The 15795-nt window shown below is 34.4% G+C and overlaps 7 protein-coding genes across 10 annotated transcripts; 5 read left to right on the top strand and 2 right to left on the bottom strand.

The window, feature by feature from the left end:
* The first annotated feature begins 296 nt into the window (after positions 1-296).
* On the top strand, positions 297-2078 carry scf (Calumenin B scf). The gene is made up of 4 exons (XM_033466511.2): positions 297-561; positions 843-1404; positions 1467-1582; positions 1652-2078. The coding sequence occupies exons 1-4, from the start codon at positions 460-462 to the stop codon at positions 1838-1840; spliced, it is 969 nt and encodes a 322-aa protein (XP_033322402.1). The 5' UTR covers positions 297-459; the 3' UTR covers positions 1841-2078.
* Positions 2079-2116: 38 nt separating this feature from the next.
* On the top strand, positions 2117-3203 carry LOC117218249 (uncharacterized). Its single transcript, XM_033466526.2, has 5 exons — positions 2117-2329; positions 2412-2543; positions 2685-2801; positions 2883-2962; positions 3039-3203. Exons 1-5 carry the CDS (start codon positions 2254-2256, stop codon positions 3174-3176), a joined length of 543 nt encoding a protein of 180 aa, XP_033322417.2. The 5' UTR covers positions 2117-2253; the 3' UTR covers positions 3177-3203.
* A 517-nt stretch (positions 3204-3720) lies between these two features.
* On the top strand, positions 3721-8930 carry LOC117217882 (uncharacterized). Of its 3 annotated transcripts, none has more exons than XM_033465730.2 (7): positions 3721-3928; positions 3984-4124; positions 4240-5769; positions 5844-6285; positions 6362-6577; positions 6648-6877; positions 6953-8930. In XM_033465730.2, the coding sequence occupies exons 3-7, from the start codon at positions 4250-4252 to the stop codon at positions 7077-7079; spliced, it is 2535 nt and encodes an 844-aa protein (XP_033321621.2). In that variant the 5' UTR covers positions 3721-3928; positions 3984-4124; positions 4240-4249; the 3' UTR covers positions 7080-8930. The 3 variants fall into 3 exon arrangements, with proteins under 3 accessions (XP_033321621.2, XP_033321611.2, XP_033321629.2); XM_033465738.2 differs by having other exon boundaries at positions 3731-3806; XM_033465720.2 differs by lacking the exon at positions 3984-4124 and having other exon boundaries at positions 3722-3928.
* On the bottom strand, positions 7703-9841 carry PolE4 (DNA polymerase epsilon subunit 4). The gene is made up of 3 exons (XM_033465763.2): positions 9314-9841; positions 9063-9224; positions 7703-7959 (listed from the first exon to the last, which is right to left on the bottom strand). Exons 1-2 carry the CDS (start codon positions 9542-9544, stop codon positions 9084-9086), a joined length of 372 nt encoding a protein of 123 aa, XP_033321654.1. The 5' UTR covers positions 9545-9841; the 3' UTR covers positions 7703-7959; positions 9063-9083.
* Positions 9842-9985: 144 nt separating this feature from the next.
* LOC117217896 (ubiquitin thioesterase otubain-like) lies at positions 9986-11859 on the top strand. Its single transcript, XM_033465752.2, has 5 exons — positions 9986-10160; positions 10228-10280; positions 10602-10901; positions 10980-11180; positions 11254-11859. The coding sequence occupies exons 1-5, from the start codon at positions 10118-10120 to the stop codon at positions 11449-11451; spliced, it is 795 nt and encodes a 264-aa protein (XP_033321643.1). The 5' UTR covers positions 9986-10117; the 3' UTR covers positions 11452-11859.
* Positions 11860-11862: 3 nt separating this feature from the next.
* Positions 11863-13192, bottom strand: BORCS7 (BLOC-1 related complex subunit 7). 2 transcript variants are annotated; one of them, XM_033465707.2, is made up of 3 exons: positions 12994-13192; positions 12774-12912; positions 11863-12694 (listed from the first exon to the last, which is right to left on the bottom strand). In XM_033465707.2, exons 2-3 carry the CDS (start codon positions 12909-12911, stop codon positions 12515-12517), a joined length of 318 nt encoding a protein of 105 aa, XP_033321598.1. In that variant the 5' UTR covers position 12912; positions 12994-13192; the 3' UTR covers positions 11863-12514. The 2 variants fall into 2 exon arrangements, with proteins under 2 accessions (XP_033321598.1, XP_076378518.1); XM_076522403.1 differs by having other exon boundaries at positions 13124-13176.
* Positions 13193-13698: 506 nt separating this feature from the next.
* On the top strand, positions 13699-15752 carry LOC117218156 (threonylcarbamoyladenosine tRNA methylthiotransferase). The gene is made up of 3 exons (XM_033466329.2): positions 13699-13828; positions 13949-14404; positions 14473-15752. The coding sequence occupies exons 2-3, from the start codon at positions 14007-14009 to the stop codon at positions 15695-15697; spliced, it is 1623 nt and encodes a 540-aa protein (XP_033322220.1). The 5' UTR covers positions 13699-13828; positions 13949-14006; the 3' UTR covers positions 15698-15752.
* The last annotated feature ends 43 nt before the right edge of the window (positions 15753-15795 follow it).

The following is a 15795-nucleotide window of genomic DNA, read 5'->3' as shown; positions in this document are numbered from 1 at the left end:
TTCTGAATTAAGCGAATAATCTTGTTTTGTCAATGAGAAACGAAGCTCGTAATTTTCAAAATACATTGGAAGAATTGAATTTATATTTCAAATGGATTAATTAAGAACATCTCTTCCTCAGGTTCGTTGTTCCACGGAATCTTTTTTTATCGCATGGACCAATACAAGGCTAATTTGATATCGTCGGTCCAGCAGCATCCCACGGACGTAACCCGGTCATGGTGTTCGCGATATGGTACATACGCCTTCGTTCCCGCATCACCGTCAGAAATGGCTTCTGAAATGATTATGTAGAAGTGGGGGTGTAGCGTCGAGAAAGACATTTAGCTCTGCTGATGTGGAAGCCGACTAAGCGAAAGAGGAGAGTCTAAAAATTCCCGTTGTCGTTGACGCTTTTTCCAGCGGTCTTCTCGTGCACCGGTTTACGGTAACCTTTCTTCCTGTTATTTCGTGCAAGTTATGAGAAGAATCATGCTTCTGCAGCTTTTGATTGGTTTCTCCGTGCTGGCGACGGCGATCCCGAAGCCCGAGAACGAACACAAATCCCGGGTCATCAACAAGGTCAGTGTTTCGATTTTACCCGCTCGAAACTATTTAAAATAATATTACGCAAAAATTGTTTTATACATAACCTCGTCCGAGCGGTACGATTGATCATTCGAAGAACATAAACAATACATTCGTCTCGTTCTATTAATTGCCTCGCGTACCGGAAAGATATTAATAGAATTCTCGGTGATCACATTGTCTCAAATGGAAAAGGAAAGGAAAGGAAAGAAGCCTATGAATATCCTTTTTTTATGTGACAATCCCTCTAAAAAAAAAATATTGTATTGTATTAGGAGCCGCATGAAGAGGAGCACTATATCAATTCCCAACATAATCCAGCCTATGATCATGAGACTTTCCTTGGCGAAGAAGCAAAGAATCAACTTACGCCTGAAGAGAGCATGAGAAGACTGGGTATTATTGTTGATAAAATGGACAAGGACAAAGATGGTTATGTCAATGGAGAGGAACTAAAGGATTGGATATTGTACACGCAACAGCGCTACATACGAGATGACGTTGAGAGACAATGGAAATCCCACAATCCAAAGGGAAAGGAAAAACTCCCCTGGACAGAATACATGGCAATGGTTTATGGGGACATAGATGAGCATGAAGCAGAAAAAGATGAAAAATCCAACGACAATTCCTTCTCTTATGCAGCAATGCTTAAGAAAGAACGCAGACGGTGGACAAGTGCAGATGTTGATGGAGATGATGCTCTCACGAAGGAAGAGTTTACTGCTTTCCTCCATGCAGACCAAGCCAATCACACGAAAGATGTTATAGTGTTAGAAACCATAGAAGATATTGATAAAGATGGGGATGGCAAAATATCTATTTCAGAATATATTGGTATGTATTCCGTGTTTTAAAATTTTACCTATTACCTGTAACAAATAATATCTTTATTATAGGTGACATGTATGATGGTGCAGAAGGTGAAGAGGAACCAGAGTGGGTGAAAAATGAGAAGGAACAGTTCTCTATGTACCGTGACAAGAATGGTGATGGTTTCCTGGACTCCGAAGAGGTTGCTCATCTTTTTATATGAATTGAAGATACTTCCGGGAAGTTTAATAACTTTTTAATCTCTTCTTAGGTGAAAACATGGATCATTCCAGCAGATTTTGATCATGCAGAGGCTGAATCTCGTCATTTGATATTCGAAGCTGATACAGATGCAGATCAAAAGCTGACAAAAGAAGAAATATTAGAAAAATACGACATCTTTTTTGGCTCTCAGGCAACTGACTTTGGACAAGCATTAGCCAGGCATGATGAGTTTTAATACAAAGCAAAAAATTTCATATAATATTTTTTCAACAAAGAACAAAACACTGTTAATACACAAGAAGAATGTGTCAAGCATTTATAAAGCATATACTTCTTTATCAGTAGGATAAGAATCTTTTTATAATGGCTGATTTTTACTTACCTCATGACATTACTGCTATTTCACTCTCTATCTTCGAAACATGTACATATATCTTAGTCATTTTAATAAATCCCAGATATTTTAAATATAATTCGCTTTTTATTAAATAAATAATTTGACTTCCCGTGCGTATAGTAAGTCATAGTTATATGTTATCCTATGGTCCAGGTGTATTAGAAAATAAGTGACAAGTTTTATCAGATTAGATATCATGTCTAGAACATTGCTTAGATATCAGTACTATATTATTCACAGTGCAACGAAGTATGCATGTCAAAATGGAGACAATTAATTTGAGTATTCTTTTGATTGTTATTGCTTATAATGTGTTTCCAATATGGGGTAATTATATGATTCAAGTTCTATATCAAAATATTAACATTTTTTATAATTGAATATTAACATTAATATAATTTATTTGCAGCTTTTGACGACAATATGCCATATTGTTTTCAATTTAGATGGGTACCACCAATTTTCAACAATACACCAGCGAGGTATAATTGTACGGGACAGCATGACATCATTCCATGTATTGAACCACCATTTATTCAAGGTAATCGTAATTAAAATTAATAATGTTGTATAATGTTCATAACTTTTATGAAATATTATATAAATATTTTATGTGAATATTCTCATAGCTGAAAATTTTGTGAACATTAGCGAAAGTTAATTCAGATTTAACAAATTTTAGATAACTTTCCAAACACGTCTGAAATCTGGTTAAATCGTGATGAAGATGATTCGACTTTGTGTCGTTTATCAGTTGGTTTCGTTTGTATAAGATATATTCTAAAGGTCGATAATAAGAGTAAGTATATCAAGCTGTGTGTCTGTGTATGAGTGTGGAAGAAGAAATTGAAAGATCCTAATAAATCAAATTTGATTATAGTTGAAAAGGCATCTTTATATTGTGGTAAGCTTGTAGTAGATGGGTTAGCAAGTTCAGAACCAGGATGTTATCAACATAATGTAAGTCAAGAGAAAATGCAAGCAAGTAATTTTTTATTAAATTTAATGTAAGTCATTTCTATATTTTCTTTTATAGCAAAATGGTTCTTTAATTGAAGTCTGTGCTTGTGAAACAGGAAACGGGTTGGAACCTTGCAATGTATCAAGTACAATAAGTTCTAATTTTGTATCGCTAATAATTCTTTTATTTACTCTTATGTATATTAATTGCTGATATCCAAATAAAATGATTGTATGATTACTCTATTAATATAAATTACATATTCGTTTTGTACCATAAGAAAGATTAAATAAATTCGAACTAATCGAAAAGTAGAAAAAAGCATTTCAAATTTGAATTTACGGGTAACCATGAAACAGTAGTGCCAAATACATTCCAGATATTCTAGTTACAAAAGTAAAGTTAAATTTACATATTTCGAAACTAGCAGGTTAGTATGTTAAAAAAAAAAGACAAGTTAAATTTCAGCTCTTTAAACGAAAATGATTTGAACTTTATAATTTAGTCGTAAGCATAACGGTTCAGTAATTAGACACTTTTGTCTAGTAACATTTTGCAATAATGTGTGCGTGTGCTCAATTATTGTAATAAAGCAAATCAAATTTCAGTTTATGAAATGAATTTAAAATTAATAATTAATTCAAAATCATAACGGTTTGATAATTGAACCTTCATTTATCTAGTAACTTTTTTCAACAGTGTGCAGCGCACGCACGCACACGTCTGTTGGGTATATACAGACGCATGTGTACAGAAAGAAAACTATTTATGTGATCCGTTTATGAATCCGATGGTAGTGCGGATCACGACAAATACAGTTACTGATATTCTATAAACCGCATGGTATATAATTTCAAATTGCACATATTTCAGAAATATAGTATTTATCGTCGAACCCGTTTAGAATCTGTGTGTTTCGACTACAATGTAATCGAGTAGTGAACGTTAGATACTTGCCGATGAAAGTGAGTATTACATCGTTACACCTGCTACACTCTCATAGGGAAATATTTGTTTTAGGTTATTAAACCACATAAAATCAATCCTTGAAATTGTTTCATCAGCGTTCAAATGATTCTTGCATTGTTTTTATGTCCCATATAACAACAATATCAACATTTCTACACTTATTCAAAAAGAATAACGAAAATTTCATAAAAGGTTCTTATGCTTTTTATAGGACGTAATTTCTTTCCAAAATACTATCTCTTATTTTACAATCCAACTGTAGTATACATGCAAACATGTCTTATAGATAAATATAATTTTCTTTTAGACATTGCAACATGGCGGAGCAGCAACAATCGCCTCCAGGCTTTAAGCGTATGTCTCTAGACAAAATCATTGAGACCATGACCACTGATTTAGAGAATTCCAATGGTCACTACCTCCAGTTTGGTATAAACTCGCAACAAGCTGCGTCTCATAATTGGACTGACTACTCTTCGGGCCAGGCAAGGCACTATATTACTAATCAGCCACCACGTGCTAATTCTCCTCCAATGCAGTCGATACCACCAATGAATGCTCCTCTCTATATGCAGGATATATCAAATTATGATTCTACTACAGATTCTATTTATTTTCCATCGCAAACTGTAAATCATTTAGGTATAAATGAGAACAATGACCTGATAGGCACAATTGATGTTGGTGGAGGTAATTACATTAATGTGATATATGGAAATGCTTCTCAAATTATGGCGGAGCAGTGTCAGCTTTCAAATATAACATCGTATAGGACACAGAATATAATTGATAGAGAGTATGGTCTTTTTAATGATAGACACATTACGGCACAATCTGATATGCGAACACAGAACTTCAATGGGAAACAGTTGATCGATAATTTGGTTGGTAACTGGGTACCAAATCAGTCTGGCACGTACAGCCCTTTTGGTAGCTCTCCAAATGTGACACCAATACCACAATCATCTTGCGATGTCAGAGATCCAGAGGAACTCCCTCGAAGTTCTACAGAATCTCAATACAAGAAACCTCGAGCAATAGCAGAGGTAAAACCAATGCGACCAACTTATTCAGACGTTCTGACAAAGTCTGCTCCAACTCCACCATCTCCGTTAACAGTTCCATCGATGAAACCAAAATCAGAATCTGTTAACAAGAAAATTTCCAACAAAAATTCGAAGAACAAATCGAAATCTGCAGTGCTAAAGAGGCAGAATTCATCTGGAAGTGATGAACATAATTCTCCAAAGCTACAGGCACCACGGAAAATTTTGGAGAAGAATAACTCAAATCTTCCAAGACGTTGGGTATCGTTGGACAATCTTGGTCTCCAAACTGAATCTCATGAACTAAATACCTTTGATAAATCTAATCAATTTGAAAAGAAAAAAGTGTCCAAGACACTGAAGAAAACTGAGAAAGGAGAAACGCTTAACAATTCGAAAATTCAAAACAGCAATTCTAAATTAATCGGAAATATTCCGAAACGGCCCATACAAATAAACAATAATTTGAACACGATAAATACATCCAGTCAAACTGTTTCCCTTGAGAAGATAGAGAAAAACCAACAGGTCACAAATAAGACCTGTAAAGAGGAGAAAAAGATTGTGAAAGAAAAAAATTCTAAGCGTTTTCAGGCTGAGAAAGCACAGCAAATTAAAAAGGCACAAAGAAACCGTAGAAGAGAGAACAGAGAATCTCCGGTGAAAGATCTATGTAAAAATTTAAATAAATATGCCAGTCGTTGGTGTAAAATTGGATTAAAAATATTTCATTGGTTGTTACACTTAGTGTCTGACGTAGTTAGCATGAGTGCCAATCTTATTGTTCAGCTGTAAGTAATTCACAACAAGAAGGTATATTTTATTATGAAGAACGTGTTCACATATATGTTTTTCTTTGTTTCAGTGGTAAATGTGGGTGGTATCACACTATACTCTATTTAAAATACTTATGGGTTTACTTAGCCATGACGTTCTCTAAGTTTCGTATTTTAAATGCTGTTGGTAGACAGTTAGATAACTGGTTCGGAAATAGCAAGTTTGCATTCTGGCGCAAGATAAGAGCAAAAAGTGAAGAGAAAGAAGAAAACAGTAACTGGATACGAGGCGGCCTTGAAACTAATATTGCACTACCCAGCACTGGCGAAGAAGCCATGAAAAGATTACTAGCTTGCAAAGGGAAGGATCCTTACAGTATACTTGGTGTCACGCCAACGTGTTCAGACGACGACATTAAGAAATATTACAAGCGACAGGCTTTCTTGGTTCATCCTGACAAGAACAATCAACCAGGTGCAGAAGAAGCGTTCAAGATACTTGTTCACGCTTTCGACATAATTGGTGAACCGGTAATCTTCCACATCTGTTGCAGATTGAAACTATAAAAGTTCGTAATATAATTGTATAAATTTGTTCATATTGCAGGGACGCAGACAAGCTTTTGATCAAACCAGACAGGTAGAAGCAGCATGGGGTGAACTCAGCGATCTGATCTCTCAGCTGCACAGAAAGATGGAACAGGCAGCGAACACTATTAGGTGCACAAACTGTGGCCTGAGGCATAAAAGGATTCCTACTCAGCGTCCCTGTTACGCGGCAAGGTTTTGTGCTCAGTGTAAAATACGTCATAGCGCGAAAGAGGTAAATGTTAGCAATAATTATTTCAAAATGTTGATTTGCATAATAAACGTATTATCTAAACTTTGAACAGGGAGATATTTGGGCAGAGTCTCGTCTCATGGGTTTTCTGTGGCATTATTACGCCTGTATGGAAGGAGCTGTGTATGATGTCACTGACTGGGCAGCCTGTCAGGCTGGTAATTTGAAACATCTCAGAGCGAACACGCATAGCATCCAGTATAGAATCGTTTTGGGTCAGCGATCACCATCACAAACGACTAATTGCGGCAAAAAGCGACAGCAAATAGACCCAAACACGAGGTATGGCTTGAAACTTTGATTAAACTACTCGAAGGAGGTTCACGAATCTTACTCAAATTCTTCTGTTTTTAACAGTGAAGCGGATTTTGAAGATTTTTTAAATAATTTGTACAATCACAGTAAATCGGGAACTTCAAGCGCACCAGGAGACCAAAACTCCTTTAGAGATTGTAAGCGACGTAAAACTAAACGTAAGAAGTGAAATGTACGGCAACCTGCTGCTTAATCTTTTAGTATCCTTTGTGTATGATTACACGGTAATATACATACTTCTCTGATGAACTTTCGTATTTTCGAAAACAAATGTTGACGATATTCAGTGACTCTAGCACAATGTACGAATTGTATTAGAAACAGTTTTAAGAAGGATTGAATTTGTTAAAATTGAAGTTTATTTTAAAATACAATTTCGAAAGATTAATTTTGGACTTGAGGGTTAGGAAAATTCTGTATAGAATTTCCAAATCGAGGAAGGAAGGTACCGAGAAATTAATAATGCTGTCCAACAAATTTTCATCTTGTTTTTGTGTTTAAATAACCAGTAGACGACTTTTATAGATTTTTATGGTATTTCATCAAAATCTATAAGCATTGTCTACTGCTTATCAAAACGTAATATTGTGTGTTGCACAGTGTAATTAATTACAACACTTGTTGATGCATAAATGGCCCTTTAATTTATCCTAAATATAATACTCATTATTAATATTATGGTAGTATTTGAACATAATGTGCAAACCGAAGCTATAATAATGAATTTACTCTAATTTCGATGAAACTGAAAAGCAATGAAAGAAATTTAGGACTTGTATATCATAAACTCGATTCTACTTGTAGGATACGAACATGCAGAACCTTTTTATTATTTTATTATGTGGATTTTTATAATGTTATGCTTTGAACTTTCAATCGCAACTGAATTATTTCAATTGCAGTCGAAATAGTAGCTTCTCCATGTGTAATTGATGTATATATGAATAATGATATACAAACGATAGTCCGCCTTCGCTAATATTATATACGTTCTCGCATCGTCATTGTTTACTGTGAGCCGTGATCTCTGAACATTTGTAATTGGTAGCCTATTAAAAGTTAAATAATTGGCGTTATATATAAAGTAAGACTGATTTTTATCTTTCTGTGTTATGAATAAGTTGTATACTAGATAGACATGTTCCAAATACTCTATTTTGTGTTCTCTGGCATGTGAATCAAGGAAATCGGTGAATTTATTCTCTCAAATTGCATGCGAATGCTGTAACTACTGTTTAAATCTCACCTTGCAGATAACATTGTCCAACAATAATTTTATGTTTCGATCTCAAGCAAGCTTATTTATCAGCAAATTTATCTTTTAACAATTAGAGTAGATTCTCTTACATGATAATATATTATAACAATATATATAAGGCAGATTTCATTTCGTTTTCGAACAAAAGCAGAAAGGTTGCCGAAATTTTTAAAAATCACCTATTGTTTAATGAAACTCAAAATTAGTGTTGGACAGTGTAATTGTAATGTACAAATTTCATTCTGCATCATACAAGGTACACTGCAAACTAATACAATTAACGAAAGTAAGTAAAGTCTCTGTAAAAATGTATGAATGTGTTATACAAAAGTTTACTTATATATTTTATTTGTATAATAACAAAAGATGTACAATTCTTTGTATGTGCAGATGAAATTATATAAATGTGTATTCGGCGAGTTTTATAACGAAGGTACACATTATTAAATGAACAGCTTATAAATTTTCGTATAAGAATAGCAAAATATTTTCAGCCAATACTGTTGTCTTCATTACCAAGAAAAAAAGAATATAACAACTATGTTTTTTCGAGCTTGAAAGTCGTAATAAAGCACCTTTATGTAATTTTCATGCACACTTTGTATTTTTATTTTACGAAGTTCTGAGAGTGAATTAATACAGCAAAATTCTAATGAAATTCGATGCTTATTTTTACTTAATCAAATGAAATGTACTGTAATGTTACACACGTGATTCGGTTATGTAAATTTGAAGTGAATAAACATTACCAAAGTAACTATATATACGTATATATATACACATACATATACATATATACGAGAATTGTTTACAATATTTTACAGTATTTTAAGTTCTTGTTTTCATACAAAAATAGAGATTATAAAGCGTTCCTAAACATTATTATTATCTTACATTTCATTTGACAATTGAACATCAATTCAGTGTTCCCTCCAAAAATACGAGTGCATCAACATTGTTTATTGCACTCTCTATATCTCGTTTCTGTATCGTCTTTTTCTTCATTTGTGCTGTGTATTTATAGGATTCTTTGGCGAGTGAATCGATAAAAAGTTCCTGAAATAAAAAGGGAATTGATATTAGAAAAATGAACGTAGAATAAATCGAGCGATTTCAAAAATATGTTGCAATTATTCTGCGAGTACCGTTGACTTCGCAATCAGAAACACAGCTTCCTGATTGATCATGTGTACATCAGGGTCCATTTTTATTATGCTTTTTATCCTTCCTAACGGCAACTTTACCAACTTCTCTTTTTGCTCTTCATCCATGCGATTATTATTCTCGATTTCATCCTGAGAGTCTTGAGAATTCTCTCCTGCGGCACTGACATTATTTTCATTCAATTCATCGTCGTCATTTTCAAAATTAGCCATGTTCAAATCGGTTCAGATGGATGACAAATGTTTACTGCCGGTCAAAATAGTGTTTTAACCTGTTTCGATCTCCGGCGTTCGAGATACGATCCTTATGGACAATTTTTACTCTTGTTTTTCTGTATCATATGACACGCAATTTCACAAGCCAAAAATTGCTCGAAACATTAATTTCATTGCGCCACTTATTTAACAGATTGTTCATTTGTATCCATTTCAATTTTGTATTCAATTCTGTATTAGACATCTCGCTCTTAGTTTTGTTTCCAGATCGCAATCCTAAGGTCGATCGGATGGATGGACAAATTTAAGTTTTCTATACATACATATGTACACACACATATGCACAGTCGTACACCGTGGTACAGACGTTGTACCTTTGAAAACGCGCCAGAGTTTCGTCTTTATGTACTCTATGACTGTGTGTCTATCCAGTTTAGGAAATACAGTCGCCAATCTAAATTGTTCAAATACGACGGCAAATGTCTTTTCAATTTCCACATGGACGTCGGGCTTTTATTTACGACTGGTAATTTGACAGTCGTTTCAAAATTTATGAAAATCTCCTGAAATATGGAAGAGAAACCTTTGAAAGGACAGTTAACGGAAAATACAGGTTCTTAAACGTATACTACGGTTTCGAGCCGCGGACATATAATTTATGATACTCGTTTTTATTACAGACGTCAACCAAGATGAGTTGATCCTTCAGCAACAAAGACGAATCGAGAAGGAGGTTAATATTTATTTTCTGTCACTTACGAAACCCGTGTGTCGTGAATTCTCTTGTCAGTTATCGATCATTTCTTGTTCGTAAATCACGAGTCGTAACTCGTTGCTTTCGATCATTGTCATTGATGTTTATCTCCTCTGTCTTATGTATTCTTGTTCATTACACATTTCACCTTGCTGCGTTATTTGCGAATAATTTTTGCGTTTCGTTACGTCGTAAATCGTTCTCTGGCTTATGTATTTAGAATATTTTCTTGGGAGGAGATGATTTGATAAACTCTGGTGTTATTCTTGTTATTGTAATCTAACGTTTAAATTTCTCCAGATTTCCGAATCCATTGCTTTAGTTGGAGAAAAAGAGTCTATAAAAAGCTTGGAACGTGAATATCCGGAAGATGGTGTATACCTTTCGAAAGCTAAAGTACTGGGACAGAAATATTCTTATATTAGAAGAACTAGGCCAGATGGGAACTGTTTTTTTAGAGCCTTTAGTTATGCTTATCTTGAGAAGCTAATTGGAAATAAGGAAGAATATGAAAAATTTCGGGAACTTGCATTGAAAAGTAAAGACTGTTTAGTAGCATTAGGTTTTCCTCGATTTACGGTTGAAGACTTTCATGACACAGTAAGTACATAGAACTCTTTATAGTACTATAAAATGTTACAGTTCGTTTTTCATTGTTATGTTTAATATTTTTCACAGTTTATGGAAGTGATCGATAAAGTAGGAGGTGATGCAGAGTCAAGTTACATTGAGCTGCATAAACTTTTTAACGAACAAGGTTATTCTGATTACATTGTTGTATATCTTAGATTAATTACATCTGGTCAATTGCAACGTGAAGCTGACTTTTATCAGCATTTTATTGAGGGAGAACGCACTATTTCAGAATTCTGTCATCAAGTAAATATGAGCGCTATTTAATTAGAATGAGACTAAGTATTTTGTGCATCGTAAAATTTTTATAATTTTACAGGAAGTTGAGCCAATGTATAAAGAATCCGATCATATTCACATTATCGCGATGAGTACTGCTCTAGGAACAGGAGTTAGAGTTCGGTACATGGATCGAGGTGCAGGGACCGAAGTGACTGCACATGATTTTCCAGAAGGTGCCACTCCCTCAGTTCATTTACTGTATCGTCCTGGTCATTACGATATTCTTTACCCCTGATAAGTTTTGTACCCTAATACTTTGGACGTCTTTCATGACAAAAATCACTTACTTAGAGCATTTCGTTTTGTGTATGTAGTAAAAATTGATAGACTTCTGATTTGGTCGAATACAATTTAATGTTGTGATTAATTAACATAAGTTCTGTAATACAAATTGCGAAATTTAATGTAAACGAGGAAAGGTATTTGCACAGATACAAACACTGAATTGTCGTGAAATGATGTGAATTTAATTTTATTTCTTTCAGTTTTTTAATTTCAATTATAAATTTAAATATACAGAATAAACAATTCAACATGAAGTACAAAATATTATTCCTCGTATTCCAATTAAAACTTCGAATGCTTATATTAATATTAAACTTTCTTTGAATCATTAGATTAAAAATAAAAAAATCATATCAAAGGCTGCATTACATTAGTACATTTTATTTTTATAATAATATTTAATTAGATCTTTTCATGAAGGTTTACAAATTTTTAAAAGTCATACAAATTATTATAGTGATTGAAACAATTTTAATTATATTTATTTATGTAAATATTTTAATGATACCTTTTATACATAAATGAATTCGTTAACAATAATGAAAAATGTTCTACTAAGTATTTATATACAGGGTGGCCGACTTAACTTGAGCACCTTAAATGAATTTCGCTTATTATTGATAAGGACCAGAAAATAAATGTCAAATAAAATGTCTTTTTTTGCTCATGATTTTTAAGACTTTAAGGTCATCAGTGTTTTTTAAATGGGACTGTATTTATGGTATTTTTAACACTGTCGCTTGACACTGAAAGTCAAGACTAATAATAAAACTAAGGGTAAATACTTTAAGCTTCTCAGTTAATTCTATTGCTAATCACTGTAAGCATTAGTGTAAATGAATTGCACTGTAATTAAAATATAATATAACTGAATTATAGTGTCCTTCGTGTGACCTACAGTTTCCCATTTTAACTCTACTAATTGTAACAAGACTTCTTCATGAAAGCGTAACATTATAATACAAATGCACGAAATACATGAAAAATTTGTAATTAATTTCTGTTAGTACAATTTATCTTTGCATGGCACGTACTTGTTCTGTAACTTCTTCTAAAATTACAGAACTCCTACCAAGAGATTCCATTTGATATTCTAAATGCGTGACTATGAGAGAAAGTTTCTTTAAATTCGTTTCTGCAATTTCTAAACCATGTTCCTGTTGCGCAAAACTTTTTGCACTGTGCATCAATATCTGCAAATAGATTTTTTTATTAGAAATGGAGTTAATTTCAATCGTGTGTAAATTATGGAACATTTCTATGGGACATTACATCGCTGCTTTTAGAACCTCTCTGTATTTGTCTTGCAAGAGAAGCAATATTATTTACATTAACTTGAACCCTGTCAGCCAGCCTCATTTTTGATTCGACAAATAAACTGCGAGCACTGGTACTTGAAGCTGACGCCATGCTGTTCAAAAGTCATTTAAATTAAAAATGTTTATTTTGAATAGCTGAAACATTAATAATAAATTTTTCAAATTTAAAGTACTTTTATATTAAAAGTTGGATAGAATGTGTGTACAATTTTTTATTTCTTATAACCGATCTCTAATGAACGATGTAAATACACAAATTAATATTTCAACATAAATAGAACCGCTAGTATTAATTGTTAATACTTTTTTTAAAGCGAATATTCATCTATGCCAAATGTCGAATATCGAATGATAACCGAATATGTTGACAGAGGACAGTAGCGCCTCTTGTGGCGGAATCAAGTAGCTTCGTTCAGGGTCCGTACAGCGCCAATTAGTAAATGGCAAAACGCTGAAACTGCTAGCCAAACAGTGGCGCCTCTTGTGATGAGATCTGGAAGCTCTGTTCAGGGTCCGTACAGCGCCAATTAGTAAATGGCAAAACGCTGAAACTATTAGCCAAACAGAAAACTTCGAACACTTATCGCCAGATGACACTAAGAGCAAATTCGTGGAATTTAACTTCTGCGACATCTTAACGATCAACCTGTAAGTGCATGTCAATAATTTCGGCTAATAGTTTGAGCGTTTTCGCACTGCAAAAATTGGCGCTATTCGGACATTTAAATGTAGCAGGAAATTCGTGCCGGATTAAACTGCTATCTATTTTTCATACCTTAGCTAAAACAATACTTTAACACTTTAAATAAAGGAACATTGCATTGTTATCTATCTGTCCTTGTCGCTCACTATTGTATCCTTGTCTTGCACATGGTAGAGATAGGTAAAATTAGTTCACAGAGTGGCCGCACTAGATGGCGCCGTCATCGCGATAATTTTCTCAATTGTATTTTCACATGTTGACGAGATGCTGTAGAACATAACCTAACTTAGACTATGATGACCAGAGTAAATATGTTCCACTATTCATACATCTTTTACATTTTATTTTTTATCATTCTTAACAATCACAAATTACAACAATTTTTCTATTTCGAAAGAATTTCAACTTATTCGAGAATTTTTCAGGTCTTATGAATCTCAAGCCTAACCTAAAAACAACTTATGTAATTAAAACTCTGAAAAGATGCCTGCCCCATGCGAAGATATTGTCGGAGACATAGAGGATCTAATATCCTCGCAGGACATTACACCAAAAGACCGTTATAGCTCGAGAAAGACAATAACAGTCCGTTCAAAAAAAAAACAATCCGTTGAAGAACTACCACAACCTCTAATATTGAACAGTGTTGTACCAGGAACACAGACAATCTACATAAAAACTTGGGGATGCACTCACAATAGCTCTGACAGCGAGTACATAGCTGGTCAACTATCTGCTTATGGTTACAAGTTAACAGAGAACAAAAATATAGCTGACTTATGGCTGCTAAACTCGTGTACTGTAAAATCTCCTGCGGAGGATCACTTCAGGAACGAGATAGAAGCAGGCAGAAAACTTGGGAAGCACGTTGTTGTAGCCGGGTATGCAATCTTGTACAAAGCAATTGTTTTAATCATTGTTAATTTACATTAATTATGATACATTTTAGATGCGTGCCACAGGGAGCCCCGAAATCGTCCTTCCTTCAAGGTTTGAGCATGATCGGTGTACAGCAGATCGACAGAGTAGTAGAAGTTGTTGAAGAAACTTTAAAAGGCAACACAGTTCGGTTTCTGCAACAGAAGAAGGAGTCTGGCAAAAAGAAGGGTGGTGCCTCACTAAGTTTGCCTAAAGTGCGCAGGAATCCATTGATAGAAATCATAGCAATCAACACGGGATGCCTAAATCAGTGCACTTATTGCAAAACAAAGCATGCAAGAGGTGAACTGGGAAGTTATCCACCAGAGGAAATTGTTGAGAGAGCGAAACAAGCTTTTGAAGAAGGGGTCTGCGAGCTGTGGTTGACTTCTGAGGACACAGGGACCTACGGTAGAGACATTGGCACCAGCTTGCCAGAATTATTATGGAAACTTGTCGAAGTTGTACCTGATGGGTGCATGATTCGCGTCGGAATGACAAATCCACCATATATAATGGAACATTTAGAGGAAATGAGCAAAATTCTGAGTCATCCAAAGGTGTACAGTTTTTTGCATATCCCGGTGCAATCTGGCAGCGATCAAGTGTTGTCCGATATGAAAAGAGAGTACACAAAGGATGACTTTGAGCATGTCGTCAATTTTCTTAGGAAACGTGTTCCAGGTTTAACAATTGCTACTGATATCATTTGTGGTTTTCCCACAGAGACAGAGGAAGATTTTGAGGAAACAATGAAGCTCTGTGAACAGTATAAATTCCCAAGTTTATTTATCAACCAGTTTTTCCCCAGACCTGGCACTCCAGCTGCCAGGATGCCAAACGTTCCAACACAGCAAGTGAAAAAGAGAACGAAAAGGCTGTCCGAATTTTTCCAGTCGTATTCTCCTTATGACAATAGGGTAGGACTGGTCCAAGACATCCTGGTTACCGAGCTATCACACGATAAGAAGCACTATGTTGGACATAATAAATTTTACGAACAGATTTTGGTGCCTTTGAGGGAGGAATTTTTTGGAAAAATGGTCAAAGTGAAAATTGTAGAAACGACAAAGTATTCTATGAAAGGGGAGCCTATAAGTGAAGGGAAATCTCCATCCTTGAGACAATTTTCACCTTTGAAAACTGTTTCTGAAGTCCCTTTGGAGATGAAACCATCAAGACTTAGGATCATTGCAGTGCTAGTGATTTTTCTCGCTGTGATCTTGAGGATTTTATGGAAGTTTATGATGGTTTGATTAATGTAACACAAGTTGCAAATAAATACAACATTTTTCTATTCAGAAAAAATTATTTTGAGTTAAAAAATCTTTTGATAGCTTGTTTCCTGTTGAAT

The sequence above is a fragment of the Megalopta genalis genome, chromosome 5 (genome assembly GCF_051020955.1).
Source record: "Megalopta genalis isolate 19385.01 chromosome 5, iyMegGena1_principal, whole genome shotgun sequence".
Lineage (NCBI taxonomy): Eukaryota > Metazoa > Arthropoda > Insecta > Hymenoptera > Halictidae > Megalopta > Megalopta genalis.
This window is presented reverse-complemented; position numbering and strand designations above follow the sequence as displayed.

Coding starts and splice junctions, on each gene's coding strand:
- scf (XM_033466511.2), top strand. CDS start 460: ATGAGAAGAATCATGCTTCTGCAGCTTTTGATTGGTTTCTCCGTGCTG. Junction 562..842: donor AATCCCGGGTCATCAACAAG/GTCAGTGTTTCG, acceptor GTATTGTATTAG/GAGCCGCATGAAGAGGAGCA. Junction 1,583..1,651: donor GTTTCCTGGACTCCGAAGAG/GTTGCTCATCTT, acceptor ATCTCTTCTTAG/GTGAAAACATGGATCATTCC.
- LOC117218249 (XM_033466526.2), top strand. CDS start 2,254: ATGCATGTCAAAATGGAGACAATTAATTTGAGTATTCTTTTGATTGTT. Junction 2,544..2,684: donor TGAACCACCATTTATTCAAG/GTAATCGTAATT, acceptor AACAAATTTTAG/ATAACTTTCCAAACACGTCT. Junction 2,802..2,882: donor TCTAAAGGTCGATAATAAGA/GTAAGTATATCA, acceptor ATTTGATTATAG/TTGAAAAGGCATCTTTATAT.
- LOC117217882 (XM_033465730.2), top strand. CDS start 4,250: ATGGCGGAGCAGCAACAATCGCCTCCAGGCTTTAAGCGTATGTCTCTA. Junction 5,770..5,843: donor GCCAATCTTATTGTTCAGCT/GTAAGTAATTCA, acceptor TCTTTGTTTCAG/TGGTAAATGTGGGTGGTATC. Junction 6,878..6,952: donor CAAATAGACCCAAACACGAG/GTATGGCTTGAA, acceptor TGTTTTTAACAG/TGAAGCGGATTTTGAAGATT.
- PolE4 (XM_033465763.2), bottom strand. CDS start 9,544: ATGGCTAATTTTGAAAATGACGACGATGAATTGAATGAAAATAATGTC. Junction 9,225..9,313: donor TTCTGATTGCGAAGTCAACG/GTACTCGCAGAA, acceptor TTTTTATTTCAG/GAACTTTTTATCGATTCACT.
- LOC117217896 (XM_033465752.2), top strand. CDS start 10,118: ATGGAAGAGAAACCTTTGAAAGGACAGTTAACGGAAAATACAG. Junction 10,161..10,227: donor ACAGTTAACGGAAAATACAG/GTTCTTAAACGT, acceptor TTTTTATTACAG/ACGTCAACCAAGATGAGTTG. Junction 10,281..10,601: donor AAAGACGAATCGAGAAGGAG/GTTAATATTTAT, acceptor AAATTTCTCCAG/ATTTCCGAATCCATTGCTTT.
- BORCS7 (XM_033465707.2), bottom strand. CDS start 12,911: ATGGCGTCAGCTTCAAGTACCAGTGCTCGCAGTTTATTTGTCGAATCA. Junction 12,695..12,773: donor GAGGTTCTAAAAGCAGCGAT/GTAATGTCCCAT, acceptor ATCTATTTGCAG/ATATTGATGCACAGTGCAAA.
- LOC117218156 (XM_033466329.2), top strand. CDS start 14,007: ATGCCTGCCCCATGCGAAGATATTGTCGGAGACATAGAGGATCTAATA. Junction 14,405..14,472: donor AAGCACGTTGTTGTAGCCGG/GTATGCAATCTT, acceptor GATACATTTTAG/ATGCGTGCCACAGGGAGCCC.